We start from the raw sequence: 16,029 nt of genomic DNA on the forward strand, positions 1-16,029 counted from the left end.
AGGGGTTACACAGACACGAAGGACCAGGCTTGTCCACCAGCGCTTGGTAAGGGAAGGCACCATCCCGGGATCAGCCCAGGACAGCAAGAGGGAGCTTCCCCTGCAGAGAAGCCTCGCTTCTCCACCTGGACACAACCAGCACTGGTGGAGAACCATCATCTTTACACAGCTGCTTTTCAGAGTACACACATACTTAGAAAAACCCAAAGATTTCCCCCATTCATTATTCGCAAACAATACCCCAGGCTTTTACAGCCTTTCCCGGGCAACACATGATTTGTTCGCCCAGCCCATGCGGCAAGTTTTAAAGAGCAAAATCCCTCCATGGCCGCTTCCTCTCCCAAAGGGTGAGTTTCCACAAGCAGCTCCTCACACGTGCGGAGTTACTAGCCCAGCCTTCACTGACAAAGCCAAAATTAACCACTAATTTTTAAGAGACACGCTGCTTGCAATTAGCCTGCTCCCGGAATAAAACAGAATTAAAAAATAAAAGAGTATTGGCTTGAAAATGCAGTAGTCAAGTTTAGTTTAAAACAAATGCCATGCAATTAATGACTCACTAAGAGGAAGCAAAAATAGTAAACTGGCAAGTTTGGCGTGGGACTGCTCTAGAGTTAAGGGCTTCTTACACAGAACTGAAATATGTTATTTGGGGGGTGGGAACAAAGGTGACAGAAAAAAAAGCAGGGGAGATTGGCTGGAGTTCCTTTGCAAACTAGCTACTAGGCAATGCTGCTATAACCCTATGAAAGCAGCCAGCTGTGGTGTAAGACATACCTCATTAGTAGTTAGCTTGTCCTGGGGTGTCTGTGGGGACATGGTGGGTGTCGGCTGGCTGGAGGATGGGGAGGAGGAGGTGGAGGAAGTGGAGGAGGAATGGCTTTGCTGTAAGAGATCTGGCAAGAGGTGAATGCGACCGGCAAAGCCATTGCTCTCATGATGGCTGGCACGCTTTTTGTCAACTGTACTCTGTAGAAAAAACAGGCACACTTGTCTTGCTCAAGTGCTGCTTAAAGGTCTATATCCCTAATAACCTCTCTCCTTCTCTCCCTCACTTTCTTCCTACCTTTTAACTTTTTTTTTTTTTTTTTTTTTTTTTAAATAAGCTGATAATCCATGCCTTGATGCCTGGATGGAAAGGGAAAGTGGGCAGAGCTACTAGAATTCAGCAAATTCCCACCTCTTCCGGCAGGCAGAAGCTTAGTTTGTGTGGTTGACTTGCAAAGCCAGTTCCACTAATTAACAAAAGAGTAACTGTGCTGGTAAGTCTTCCACCACAAAGCGGACAAGCACATTTTTGGGGGTGGGGGGAGGATTTCTTCCCCTATTGTTTTGTTTAAAACTAACTTAAATCCTATACAGATATGAGCTTGGACTGTCTGGTGAATGCCTTCAGCTAGCTATTTAAAACAATAAGCATGAAATCTTAATTTTCAAACCAGAGAGCTCAATTAAGAAATTGGCATTCAGTTGTGAAATTCAAAAATGCGATTACCGAGGAAACTCCTATAAGCTAGCACGCTCATTAACACACGAGCTTCATTTAAAAGCAGGGAATCCTTATCTTTCAGAGGCACAAGAATGCAATATTTTCAGAATCAAAGGCAACAACACAGCACTCTAGCTCTGTCCACATTCTCTGCCTTGCCACCTATTTTGCTTCTCCGTTCCCCCACACTAACAGCTGCATGAATTCGTATGTACGTGTGTGTGTGTGTGTTATCTGGGTGGTCTGTATGCCCTCAACTACAGGCTCAAAATAGTTTTTAAAAACCCTTAATGCTTCCCCCCAGCCTCCCCCCCAGCCCCACTCCTGAGAGCCACGTTTGGTTCTACGGTAAAACTAAACTAAGTTCTCGCTCCAGGTGCTTGCTTCATGTATCTGCAACTTTTCTACCCTCCTCTCCCACAGACTTTGAGGTACCCTGCATGGTGCTGCCATGGGTGTCACTGGAAAGCATGCAAAACAGTAGCAAGGGGTGAAGGGCTACTGTCCTCTTCGCATGCATCAAACATCTTGCTCCTCTGAAATTCACTACAGCTGTGTCTTGATAATACGAACAACAAATATAATGTAGAAACAGCATGGGTGAATGAGCGAGTGGGTTAATGAGCACAGAAAAGGTGCAGCACTGCACAGGGAAGGAAAAGCAATACCTGTCGGACAATTAAGGTGCCCTCCTTAGAAGGAGTCAAGGCAGGTTCACTCTCCACGTCGTCATGAACGATCATGGTTTTCACTGATTCTGTTTCACCGTTGCTCAAGTTCAACGTTGACCTATTTGCCAGACGAGAAATAACTGGGGTGAGATAATGGCACTTGTGCCCTAGCTGTCGCTGCCCCACACGAAGGCATAGCCAAAATTCATTTATATTGCGACCAGAGTGGAACATTTACATAACCTGCCTAGAAAGCCTTCTCTATCAAAAAAAAAAAAACCCAGGAGTTTGTGAAACACTGCTTCTTGTTTTATAACAAATCAAAGGGAGAAGAGGGAAAGGACATAATTTATACAAGCACAACTCAGCCTACGTTAATATGGACCAATGGCACTTTCTTGAGGGCTGAGAAACTGATTTCCCATTTGCAGAAATGACTTAAAGAGACTTATATGCTAACTTGGCTCCTAAATCCCTAGCTTGATTTTGAAAAGATCGCCCTCACTGTTTGAAAATGCAAACATACAAAGCTGCTGTCTTGCTCATAGATTGTTGTAAGCTGAAAGAACCAATCAATATACAAGCCAAAATACCCAACATCCTTTTCCTTCAAGCCCAAAGAGGGAAAACAGAAGCAAAACACAGAAGAACTAACACTGCTCGGACATCATCTGGTCCAGAAGTAGATTCATCTGCTCCTTCTTGTTCCATGTCATCGTCTTCCTCATCCGTCGTCCCCGAATCCTCACTTGAGGATGAATAATCTGTCACTTTATGTGGAGGTCGCACATCCTCTACTGCTCGCAATTCCTTTGCCAATGCAGTTAAATCCTGATGGGAGAGGGAGGAAAAAACTGATGTTGCAAGGAAGAGAGGAGAAGAGTTTGCAAGACAACACCACTGCATTAGCGCCTGAGTTTGCTCACTTGTCCACTGCTGTGTTTCCATAGCCCCAGCAGTATTGTTTCCTTTGATTTATTCATTCCTGATAGTTAGCAAAACTCACTTTTTATAAATTAAAGCACCAGAAGAATCAACCTAAGGAGGCATTTGCCATATTGTAGACAAATGCATACACTCTGAATCCAAACTATCCTGATTATGACTTCAGTTTATCCCATTATACCTTCTAAAGGACATATATAATAAGCACCCAGCCCCACTCTCACACAGTGGTTGACTGTCACAGTTCATCTTCCTTAACTTTGCAGCTTAACAGCGTCCACCACAAGAAATCTAGGCAGCAAGGTAGCAGAAAGATCCTAAGACTTATTGAGCCACCCAAGGCACAGTCGCGGAGAGCTAATCTCCTTGAAACCTTTTGATCCATTGCTAGTTGCATGGGTGCTAGTGCAGTACCATAATGTCAAGAGAAAAAAGTTTTAAGGAAAGTTGGAAATACTATGAAAACCTGCTATGATCCCCCACATACAACTGGGCATAGAGCTGTAATCAACTGTAACAGCAGTAAGATAAAGAAAATGTCAGAAATCTTTCACAGAAAATAGCAACCATTTAAGGTCTTACCACTTCTCCCTGCACCATTCAGCCCAGCGTTGGCACATTCAGGTCAAATGTATGATCATTGGTCCAGCCCCAAGAAGGAAGCACAGGATTGGAAAAAGAAAGGCAAAGGTTAGGAAGGAAGAAGACCAGAGAGCAGAAATCAATTCCAGAAGCAGAGCAAATTCTAATGTTTGAAGCACTGTGATGTGTGCAGGCAATTGCAGAGCCCAGGACATGCTGCTGGGCCCACAGATACAAACTCCAACTCAAGCTGAAGTCCACCCCCAATAGCATCATGAATGGAAGCTCACACTGTGCTTTTTGTGGGCCTACCTGAAAGAGAAGGGGGACAGGGGAAAATGGATGCAACTTACAGCAGGCTTGATAGGTCTGAAGACCTCCTTTTTCTCTTCAGGCTTTTTAGGTGCACTTTCATGACGCTGCGATGGCGAACCCTCTGATTTGGATGACGCTGCATGTTGTCAAGACCCCAAAAGGGACACAGAACAAAACAGATTAAGCAGGGAGCTAAAGTACATTTTCTTACTTCACTTTGGAGTGGGGAAGAGAGGTGAGAAGGCTATCAGGCAGTGCCTGACAGCAAGACATAAGTTTCACTGGTTCACTATTACATTGTCCCTGAAGAACTATATAAAAAAACATCATAAGCTGTGATCTGTATAGGTGCAACTGACCTATAATTAAAGCCAAAGTAAACTATCACACAGCTGTAAATCAAAGAGAGTAACTCGAGCGTGGCCACAAGCTGGAAAACCTGCACCAGCATCCAACGTATCCCAGCTGAGACCTATCCGTAGCAGTCTGCACCCCTTCAGCAACCACCGAGGTGATAGGCAACAAGCATCAAAAGGTGCCCTTGCACATAGAAGGAAGGGAGCTATGAGAGCACCGAGACCGGGCTGTTTGCACATGGGAAAATGCAGCAGTGACTGAACGTGAACCAGAGAACACTGAAACATTTTCACGACAACTTCTGCACCCACTGCCTTTCCCAAGCAAGGACATACAGCCAAGGGGGGTACTGGAAGCTAACCCATCTTTGATACTGCATGATCAAAGGTCTTTCCCTGTGAGGGTTGTCATCCTTCATGTGTGGTATGTGTTGCACAACTCAGTAAATTTATAAACACAACATTACAAAGGGTAGGGGAAGGACTTACATCTCATCCGGAACCGCTCTCCAGACCCGCTCTGAGAGCCGGGGTGGGAGCCAGGCTGTGAGCCGGAGTTGCTTGAACCTGAAGAACTGCCACTGCCTGGTCTTGGTACAAGCTTCTCCACCCTTTCCCACAGCAGACGAGGCTCTATATTGCTGTATCAGAGGAGGGAGGAAAGTCTTTGTCACACACTTCAGTTTCAGATTCCTGTTTCTAAACTCAAACATCATTCTTCCTCAGTGTTCTGCTAATAACTCATCTGAAAGAGCACTTAACACCGAGCTGAGGGCATCAGTGATGCTTCACAACCCAAGCAGTGGCTCCCTTTGAAATACCTATTACCTTATTTAGGATGGTAAAAGAAAGAAGTTTATGTGGGTGTAAGCTATTCTTTTTATTTGGAAACGGCTACCTGCAATTCTTACGTATCTAATCTAAAGTGGACAGTTCTCTCAGCCTGCATGCATCAGGTTTGAAGTTGGCTCAGAAGTACCCTGCCTACCCAAGCACAAGCCAAAAAGCCAGCACTGCCTGTCCCTCTCAGAATACCCTCACCCCTTTCCAGTGAGCTAATTGCGGGGTGGCCTGTCTACAGTGCTCTGTTGACCTCTGGAAGCAGCCCCTTCCTCTCCCCCTTCCTGAGCTCAGATGCTCTGTGTCACAGCTCATGGACACTTCTCCCCCTCTTAAAGTCTGGTTCTGGCTGAGAGGCCAGAAAGTTTCTGAGATCTCTTCACTTCAGATGTTACAAACACTTCTGCTGCCAGTAATCCCCACAGTACACTCAAGATGACCTGTTGCACCAAAAGGGAAGATGTTCATGAATGGTCACATTTTTTCAGTAATCTTAAGGATATTTTGAAAATATTGCAAAAGTTACAGGGCAGGCAACTCAAAGGAGGAGGGGGAAGAAGAAATTTTGCCAGTATTTGTTGGCACACATGCTACACTAAGGGAAATGAATATTAATCACTACTGAAAAGGGATGCAAATTCATCCTCCTTTCACATCCAACAGACAATGCCAAAAGCTCTCTGGAAACGCCTGGCTTCCTGTGAGCCTTTTCCTTCCAATGCAAGAAAGGCGAGGACATGTAGGCTTACAAACCTCGTGGAGTTTCTTTGACCTGCTTGGTTATTTTGCTGCCCACTACCCTGTAGTGGAGAATCACGGCGGGACAGGACTGGTGATCGGGACGTTGTTCTCACAGGTACCTTGGGAGAAAAAAGGTTGTGTTAAACCCATGAAGAGAAAAGAGACAAGAGGAAGATTAAACCTCTCCTGCTACAGAATATACTCTTAAGATTTTATTCTAAGTCCAAGCTAGCATCAACAACCAAAAGCAATAAACAAACACCCACAAAACCAAGTGCCTTAGTTGGGGTGCTGTTCCGATTTTGAAGAGAACTCGAAGTTTAGTCTTAACATTAACTTGTGTTTAATAGTTACCACACAAACACATACACACCTCGCTACACTCCAACTACTGAGACATTCAAAAAGAATATGGCATTTTGACTGAAGCAGGGGAGGCACAAAGCAATTTGCTGAAACAGCATGAGAATTAGGAGAATAAGCTCAGGGGAACCAAAAAAATGCCCAGGAATGGATCAGCAGAAGGCAAAGACTGGTGGGGAGCAAGAATATACTCAGAAGAAGCAAATCCCAGTGGATGGGGAGGGGGATGGGAGGGGGAAAGGAGGAAGAAATATATTGAATGTTTCCTTTTTGTTCAGTTCCATCTCAATTTTAAATATGCGTATGAGTCATAGTTTGGGTTCATAACACATGAAGAGGAAAATTAACTCTGAGCAATAACCTCAGGGATATTTTAAGTTCTTTCCTGAATATGGTAATGATTTGTTAACTTTGCATAATAAATTGTCTCTCTGAAATAGCTGCATTCTATAAATAATTGCCAATTTTATGTGAAGCTTCAATACTGTACTTAAGGTTGATTACCATTAACCCATTGACTGAACACCTACATTATGATCTGCCTTCCAAAATACTGTTACCAATGCTGGCACAAGGGCATGGTCTTCCCAGTGCCCAGGGTATCACATCCTTAAAAAAATAATAATTAATAATCATAAAAAATAGCACACATCTGTCTTTCTACTCCTTACCCTTGGAGGCACCTCGTCACTGTCTGATCTAGCCCAAGCCTTTTGGGTGGGGTCGGGTACCTCCGACTTAGAGTCAGAACTCTGATTTAGCACTTCACTGCGTGAAGGTGGATATGGGTCCTGGGAACGAAGATGGTGATGAGCAAATTTGGGAGAAGGGTCACTGAAGGAATGGGATCGCGAGACAGGGGAAACATTGTTCTTGAGAGATGCCAGATGGGACCACTGTACCTTACAAGAAAACAAAACATAAAACATTCAATGCGCTCAGTATAACTGGCTTTCCAATTAACACAGAATAAAGGCAGGTGGGGCGGGCAGACACAAATTGGTTATGGCATTAGGTAAGCGTGGGGTGGAATCAATGCACTTAAAAGCAAGGCAAGCGCCCAAAGAACGTAACAGACTGAAAATACAGCACATAGGCGTTTTTTGTGAGATATGCTCTCCACATACACATACACTAGTGCCCAGAAGAAAAGGGGACCTAATATCTGCACCGTGAGCCTGAGTCCAAAGGCCACTCAAGACAGAAGTCACCTTCCGTTCCCCAGTCTTCAGTGGGCTTTGGTCAGGTCTCTTGGCAGCACTGGTGGGTTGAGAAATTTAAAGCAGATATCTAATTGAAGAAATGTACAAAATTAAAGAATGCTGTAAAATGTGCAAACCGAGAGACATTTACACTACCTAATAAATTTAGGAACTAGAAACAGTTCCAAACTTTTGGAGAAAGACCATAACACAAAAGCCTTTATTCCTTTACAGTCATTGCAATATATATAAAAAAACCATAATATATATTGTATGTAGTATACATATGTACAATGCATATTATACTTACACCATATATGTACCATATACTGTACATATATACATATTTATACACAAACTACGCACACACGTACACACACATAATCAATTACACATAGTAAGAAGGCACAACAGTGACTCCAGAGTTAAAACTCCATTGGGATTTCCCTTGAAATCCACATTGACCCTTCAGCCTACTCCCTCCTTGTGCATAAACCTGTGTTTCAGAGTTAATTTCTCAGACAAAGGAGGAGAAAAGGTCATAACTGAGGAACACGCTATTTTCACACCTAATAATTAAGCAAAACTTTGCTTTCAACCCCAGGTTCAGTAGGCTGGTTGTATTTGGTTTTATATGTTTATTATTTCCTCAATTTTAATACACACAGCTGTTGAAGAGCCTGATTATCCTTAATATGAGCAGAAGACCCAGACTTTAAAAGTAACTGGCAGAGAGCATGAAGATACAAGTCTAATATTTTGAAACAGTCATAGAGGTTTGACTAAAAGCCAGGAATTAATGAGTAAGAGATGAAGTTCTGTCCTGATTTCTCCCACTCTCCCGTCTGTTCAAATTCTCCTGTCGCCCAAAAGAGTTGCAATACCTAGTCACAATCAGAGATGGTTTCAGCTTGCACTGTCATCAGCAGACTTAATTTGGGAGAAGAAAATTCTGCATGGAAACAGAGGAGCTGAATGCAGAACTATACTGTTTAATTTAGCATATCTAAATGGCTCAGAATTTATGGGCTATGTCTAAGTTTTAGACAAAGGTTACTTTTTAAATTCATGCTGTAATTCCTATGAGATACAGATACCAAGATCTGGAGGCTCTTCATTAGAAAACAACAGAATGACGGCAGCCACACAGCTCAATGGTTTCAACCTCTTTTTGATTTTCCAGGGGTGGTACAGAGCTTTATTTAGCAACTGTAAGCCTACTGACAACAAACTTGCTTTTCTTAGTCATGTTTTGTAAATCTCTTTGAAGCAGTGCTCATACTATTAAAACCCACTTGTTTAGTTAGCTTTTTCCGCAAGAATTTAAAAAAACAAGCAAGCTCACTTCTTTCCTGAGCATCCTTTTTGGTAGTAAATATCTTGCAAAGATCAAATTCTGAATTATAAAAGTGTACTGCAACTGTCACCAGGGTTTAGCCCACCATTCCACTGTTGCACAGATAATAAAGGAATGCAACTCTAATGCTAAACAGAATGCTCTAATAGTAAAAAAAAAAAACCCAACCACAACACCAAAACCACAAATTCATCAGTTTATCAGTAAAATAAGCAAAAATAGACAAAGCGCAAATCTACTGAATAAGCTGCTTTGTGTAACAGTGCTACCCTTTACACGAGACCTTCTAAGTGCCAAGATCTGCAAATTTGAAGGAAACATGTTGGGACTTCTGAATTTCCTCCAGGCTCACCAAGATTTTCCTGGGCACTTACCTGGGGCTCCATCGGCCTCTGCAGAGCAGGCTGAGCAGGTTCTGAGTTTCCATTGGAAAAGGACTCTGATCTTGAAGGCACTGGTGGCTCCAACACTTTGCCCATCTGCTTAGACTGTGCTTCAGGGGAGCCCTGATTAGTTTTTCTAAATCTCTCCTCCACCTAAGCCAAAATAAATGGAGGTTAAGCCTGGAGTCAATAAAACCAATTACAGTAGAAATATGAAGGTGAGTACCACCTTTCCTTTACCATAAAGAAACCAAATACAGTTGGGGCTTGGCAGGATTTTTTCCCTATCACTTTCATCACCACCGTAAAACACAGAGTGAACTACACCAAAGAGGCAAGTATGCCAATATGGATAACCCATACCAGGAAGAGAGGCTACAGCAGGCAGTAAGATGGGAAGTGTTATGATGAAAAACCATTATGGTGCTTCTTTCTGCCTAGACTAGTTACTATCCATCAGTATTTTCCTCACAGACAATAAAAAGGATATATGAAAACAGAAACAACTTTACAATATAAAAGTACATTTCCCATTGCTATTGCTTCCTCTAGTTACCCATCTTACTCAACCAATGTTATTTGATTATCTGCTTTCCTGTGCTTGTCTCTTTGGCAATGCAAGAAGAGATAGGATATGCTTCTCTACCCTGCAATAATGGAGGCTGTTCAGCTTTAGGTACGAAATTGTAGGACTGGCCATCCTCTCTTTTATCAGATAGTCCCAACACGACCTCACAGGCTGCAGGGAACAGCCCCAGCAGCTTGTTTCTGGTTCTCAGGGAGGTGCAAAAGTGATCGTACACTAACCTCGAGAGCTTGTTGAGGGGAAGACTAAGTCAGAAAGTGCTCAGTCCTCAAAAGAACATCAAGCGAGGTCCCCGTGCAGAAATGTCGCCTCTTCCAAGGCCGCAGCATTGTGAACAAAGCAAGAGGTATGAAGGGCAAGAGATAGAGGGAGGCTCCAGGCAGAAAGGAAATATCCTCCCATTTCCTAAGACGGTCTGTTCCAGGAATCAGGGCAGCGTGTGCATTTCTGCCAGGGGAGCTGCCACTGAGGAACGCTAAACTCCCAGCACTTCATCAAAGCGTCAAAGAGAAAACTGGCAGCTTGGGCTGATTTAATTTGTTGAGATTCTGCTCACAAGATTTGCTTTAACCCTTGTGCCTGGAGCACAAAACCAATATTGGGGTGGTTTCCTAATTGTTCCCTAGCAGTGATGGTCTGGAGAGACTGGCTGTTCATATACACATGTCAGAAGACAGAGGCAAGTCTCCAGGACTCCTTAGCTAGGCTGCTTTACAAACCCAACCTGCCCCTGCTTTCCAAAATTTCAGGATAGTAACAGTTTGCCTACAGGAACAAGCAGACAAGCTTCTGCCAGGTCTACACAAAATATACCATGTCTTGGGAAATACAACAATGGAGGCAAGCATCTTCACCATACAACCATTTTCACCACTGTGTTCAACTTCACAGAGCCATTCTTTAAAGTTTAAAAAACAAGCCAGAGTCCTTGTTATGAATAAACAAGGAAAAGCCCCAAGTCTGTCTGTCTGAAGGAACAGGCTTTCATGTCTCTAGCTGTAGAAGACAGGAGGTTTCCTCCACAAAGCACACAAACTGCACGAGCCACATGTCCTTAAAACCAGGCAAGAGGTGGGAAGGAGATAGCCAGTGCATCCCTGGATAGAAACTGGCCCTGATCCAGTCATCTGACTGTCTGGACCAGAAAACAGTATTAAGCCTCATTTCTTGCTCTAATCTCCCCCGCTGTTTCCCAGAGCCAATCTTAGAAGTCCTTTTCCTTATATTCTCATTGCCACTGAAATGGGGGAAAAAAAAACCTACTCCCCATTAGCCTTTGCCAGAACAGGAAAGTGAGCCCACTTTGGCTTATCATCCTGATGGTGAGCATCTCCGTAGATGGAGACTTTCTCTGGAGAGCAGTATACCTGAAAGTATGAGGCACAGAATACTCGCTCTCTAACTCCAATGTCAAGAATTACATTAGAGTTAATGCCTGCTTTTAAGATTAACCGGTGTTGCTCCCACTGCCAGGCATCGAGATATCATGGCTAAACTTCTACCACACGTACACAGCAGCCTCTGGGAAGATCTGACTACTAACACAATTTTTCTGTGCCTTCACTTTACTCCTTCTGGCTAGAGCAATCACAAAAGAAAAAGACCATGACAGAAAAATAGCTGAGTCAGTGGTTCTGCTAAAGGACGTAACACTTTGCACCTTCAGGAGTTTCTCTCCTTTTCAACTCTGAAACAAAAATGGGAGACAAGGAACATAGACAGTTCTGCATTCCTCCAAAGCCAGCCTTCAGGTTGGACAGGAGTGCTGGACTGGCAATGTGCTTTCACCAAGGCAGGCCAGGAACAAGGACAGGAGGGCTGGCTGGTTCCCTGCCTGCACCACCACATACTGGACAAGTCTGAACTTCTTCCAGGAGAGAGAGAGACGTACCAGACACTTGAATAACCAAGACGAATGGATGAGATCGCACAAACATGGTTTATGAAGAACTTGGACAATAGCATCTACAAGAAAGTGAGTTTATGCTCACCAAGCCCAAACAGCAATACTTCAAAGGCAATGAAGCGCTACTGGACAAAGGTGGACTGAAATCTATTTTATCATGTTCAACAGCCCCAAGGATATTTTTGTTCTTGTTCCAAAATGTATTTACCTAGCTCCCACATGCTGGTGATGAATGCCGTTAAGAGCTTTGACCAGTATTGCCCAGTCTAGTGGTTTGTGGGTGGTATGGTGCTCAAGGGAAACATAAGAATAAGACCACTGAAAGAGAGCCAAATGTGCATCAAAGAGGCAATTACTTGCTTAGCAATGTTACCCGTGGACCAGTGAAGACAGGGGACCACTCACTGAAACAAACAGCACCCCGATGATTTCAGATCGACTTGGGAGTTCCCGAAGTTCAAGAAGGCAGCACCACAGTTTCATAAGAACAGGACGTGATCTCGGAAGAGAATACTTAACACTTCAAAAATGAAACTAATGAAATTCAGGTTTGTGTCCATGAGAAGGATATTTCCAAGAGCATGGGCTAAGCACCGAATGTGTAAACAGGTGCTATGTGCAAGCAGCCCTCATAGGTTCATGCTTTCCAATTGCTTCCCAATTTCCAACTGCCAGTACTTGGCAGAGACGCAGATCACCAACTGCACCAATGCTTCCTATGAAACATGTCTGATGAAGTGCAGATGAGATTAACTTCCTGATGTGAATCTTCCAAAATCAGATCACCCCAGTCTGCAGCCTTCCAGAATTTCTTTCCACTCTTTATACGTCAAAACTCTGAACTCCAATGATTGCAGCAAAAGTACTCAGAAGTATCCCTTGGGTTTGGAAACCAGCGGCCAACTTTTTAAAATATCCTGCCCCTTATGAGTGACACTTTGGCCTCTAACTGTACTACAGCAGAATCACAGTCATGATGATGCCAACCAGCAGGGGCAGAGGAGCAGGTAGCAGATTCCTGCCCACAAGCAGGACTTACCTCACGCGCTCTTTCAGCAGGCTCATAGTGGGATTTTGGCTCAGGGGTATGATAGCTTTGTTTATTTCTTTCTTGCTGCTGCTGCTGCTGCTGCTGTTGCTGCTGCTGCTGCCGCCTGTGATCATGCTGCAGCGACAGGAGGTAGGCTTGCTCCTGCTGCAACTGGCGCTGGAGTCGCTCTGCCTGTCGGTGTTCCTCCATCTCTCGCCATCTGTATTCCTTTGAGAGAACGTGTGAGGAATTCAAGACATGACATTGACTGTATGGTGGACGTGTACCTATCCATCCCGTTAAAAATGCACCTTTCTGGTTGTTGCCTTTTTTTTTTTTTTTTTGTTTATTTCATTGTTAAAGTGTAACCAAGGGCTAAGTTAGACCAATACGGCACGTCTCTCGTGTTGGGAAAGTTGAGAGTGTACTGCTAAGCTTGACATGATTGGAGAGTTATGTCAAAACTGATTTTTATTAAAGGAAAAAAAAGAGTTATTTATACTAAATCCAGTGTAAAGTTCATAAAACAATGATTTAGACCAACACTAGGCCATTGTATCCCGGGGTGGATTTACATATCATGTGTGCTTTTGATCTGCAACATAAGCACTCTAGTTCTTCACTGAATGCCAAGGTCTGTTCAGAAACTCGACCACCACACCAGAACTGTTCCACTTTAACATAAAGCCTCTTCTTACTGCCCAGAAAGCAGTGTGACCATACAGCACTTCTCATATGTGCCTGTCAGCCCACAACGCTAGCATAAATGGCCTTTTAATCAAGCTCCTTTGTTGTCATACTGTCAGTGCAGCTGTGCCCGACTGAGGGAAACCTTGGACTGGCTGGATAAATGGATCCTATAGCTACTGAACAAAACAGATACAGTGCTTTACCAGTAACATGGCCTGCTCCTGGAGCAGCTGCTGCTGTAGAATTTCCAAGTGCCGCTGCTCCTCTTCTAGCTGTCGCCTGATATACTCCTGTCACATAGAAATTACCCAGCAATAAATTTATTCAAAAGGAATGCATCAGAACCCCCTGGGTGGAACACCACACGCTACTTCCCCAGTTCAGCTTTAACGAGAAACGCACTTCAGGATGGATTAGTGCCTGCAGAACAATTTAGGGAGCCCTGCCTCCTGAGCATCGGATTTGGCCCCTTCCATGCTGAAATTTGGACTCCTGCAAATGTTGCCGGCACGGGCCAGAGCTCATTTACGTATTTTGGAAGTGGTTTCAAGAAGCAGCAAAATGCACTTGAAGGTTTTGGAAAGTTAAAACACAGCAAGTCTGACTCAACACAGCCAACACAAAGTCACATGCAAGTTGTATTAAACATTAGTTTGTTGCACTGGTGCGATGAACTGTTAGCAACAGCTAGAGCCAGGCTTAGTGTAGGCAGACCTGGAGCAAGCTCCCCCCAGACGGACTCTGCCAAGTGCAGTTGGGAACTGCCCTGCCATCTCCCCTGCCGCCCTCACCAGAAGCTTCTCCTGAGCAGACGCTGCCAGCCTTGCTGAATTATGCGATGGTTATGACACAAACAAACATCCACCGGGAAACAGATATTAGACCAAACTCGCTTGCTCTTGCGATCTAGCCATCTCTTCACCTGCAGCCTCAACAGGTCGAGAGGTTTACCCCCTGCTTCGCCTGACCCCCTAGACCAACTCAAACTCTGAAGCACCAAACCCAAGCTGGTAACATCCTATCATGCAATTAATGGAAGAATGTAACATGTGCATGCGCACACACACAAGCACACGCACACATTTACAGTGTATGCATAAAGAAACTAATGAATCAGTGATACAGTGATGGGAGCTATAGAAAGTCTTGTGACAGACTGATGAGATACACTATACTGTTGTTACGCACATTGGCTGAGCCATAGTTTGGGTTAACAAAAATTCTAAGAGAGGGCATGTCTTTCCTTCTAAAAAAAAAAAAAAAATCAGAGTGGTTCAGCTTGGCCACATCAAATAACTGTTTGTCATTATTGGCACTGTGCGTAATTAGCATTTCAACAGTTTAAAAAGCAGCTGGGGGAATACCCGGTGTCTGCCCAAAAGCAAAATGCTGTGTTGTCATTAGAGATTTTCCATAAATTTATTCCTATTGGTTAGTCTTCTCTCCTTTTGACTCAAAAATCTTTGAAATATATAGAAACACAATAAAACTCCCCAGTAACACGATCATCAATGATCTCAAATACAGTGACTTTATGTAAGAAAAATTAAGGTAATATCAGGCCAAAACCAGCATTCCTGAAGCTAATGGGAAATTTGGCCCTTTATTTGGGATCAGTATTTTGTAGTACATGCAAACTAATTATTACCCTGATTATCACCCTGATTAAAGTTTTTAAAGGATTTTAAAACATGCAGATTTCATGCATAAATACAGCAGCTGAATTTCACAGTTTAAAATATTTCTCACCTGTACTTTCAATGTATTAAGGGCACACTGACACAAGATATACTTGCTGCCTGAACTGGCATATATTATTAGAGCTGATTTCACATAGACAGAGTAAGAGAGAGATATTGCATATTTAAGCTTTAGGAAGGAAAACTCTCTGCAGCTGAAAGGTTCCATCTCAGCTTCAGAATATTCAAAGTTTATGACGAGCCTCTGACCAATTCTGGGTGCCAGAAGCTGACACGCAACAGAGCTGCCCTTCTCTGGGAGGCCTTCTGAACAGGGGCATGTCGTTCAAGAACCACTGATCCAGCAAGACAAGTCTAGAAACGATTTTCAGCCCCAGTGATGATTTTGCCAATTCTGATGGATTTTAGTCAAGCCCAGGGCACGAGCTGAATTTAGAATGAGTACTGCAACAAGAGTTCTTTTTTTGAGGGAATATTGAGGCTGCCAGAATTTTCCATAAAGCTCTACGATCTATGTTAGTGCGTTTGCTGTCAGAGACAACAAAGATGAAAGGGTCAGTGTTAGGTTGCCTCTAAGGTGCTTTAGGCTTACTCATTTTAAAAAAATTAAATTAGAATTTAGAAGAAACAAATCTATTGCACATATATCTGTATCATGGACTCACCTGCTCCCTTTCTACCCTCCTCTTTTCCTCCTCTGCTCTTCTTCTCTCTTCCTCTTCCTTACGCCTCCTCTCCATTTCTTCCAGACGTCTTTTTTCTTCCTGTTCTCTCCGTCTTTGCTCACGCTCTTGTTGCCTTCGAGCTTCCCGTTCTCTTCTTTGTTGCTACAAAAAGGGAAAAAGAAACCACAAAGTTTTACTTTTGTTGTTA

The 16,029-nt window shown here is 43.5% G+C and overlaps 1 protein-coding gene across 24 annotated transcripts in view; it reads right to left on the reverse strand.

The window, feature by feature from the left end:
- Positions 1-16,029, reverse strand: part of MAP4K4 (mitogen-activated protein kinase kinase kinase kinase 4) — a 162,398-nt gene that overhangs the window by 20,494 nt on the left and 125,875 nt on the right. The window contains exons 13-24 of one of the 24 annotated variants that reach the window (XM_059835128.1): positions 15,822-15,983; positions 13,660-13,746; positions 12,776-12,901; positions 9,236-9,397; positions 6,974-7,204; positions 5,952-6,058; positions 4,848-4,999; positions 4,041-4,138; positions 3,688-3,696; positions 2,816-2,991; positions 2,158-2,278; positions 778-969 (exon numbers count right to left, since the gene is read on the reverse strand). In XM_059835128.1, the coding sequence (XP_059691111.1) occupies positions 778-969; positions 2,158-2,278; positions 2,816-2,991; positions 3,688-3,696; positions 4,041-4,138; positions 4,848-4,999; positions 5,952-6,058; positions 6,974-7,204; positions 9,236-9,397; positions 12,776-12,901; positions 13,660-13,746; positions 15,822-15,983 (1,623 nt within the window). Of the gene's footprint in view, positions 1-777; positions 970-2,157; positions 2,279-2,815; positions 2,992-3,687; positions 3,697-4,040; positions 4,139-4,847; positions 5,000-5,951; positions 6,059-6,973; positions 7,205-9,235; positions 9,398-12,775; positions 12,995-13,659; positions 13,747-15,821; positions 15,984-16,029 lie in introns of all 24 variants that reach the window. The other 23 variants (XM_059835072.1, XM_059835351.1, XM_059835235.1 and 20 more) reach the window with 23 other exon arrangements.

The sequence above is a fragment of the Gavia stellata genome, chromosome 1, assembly GCF_030936135.1.
Source record: "Gavia stellata isolate bGavSte3 chromosome 1, bGavSte3.hap2, whole genome shotgun sequence".
Lineage (NCBI taxonomy): Eukaryota > Metazoa > Chordata > Aves > Gaviiformes > Gaviidae > Gavia > Gavia stellata.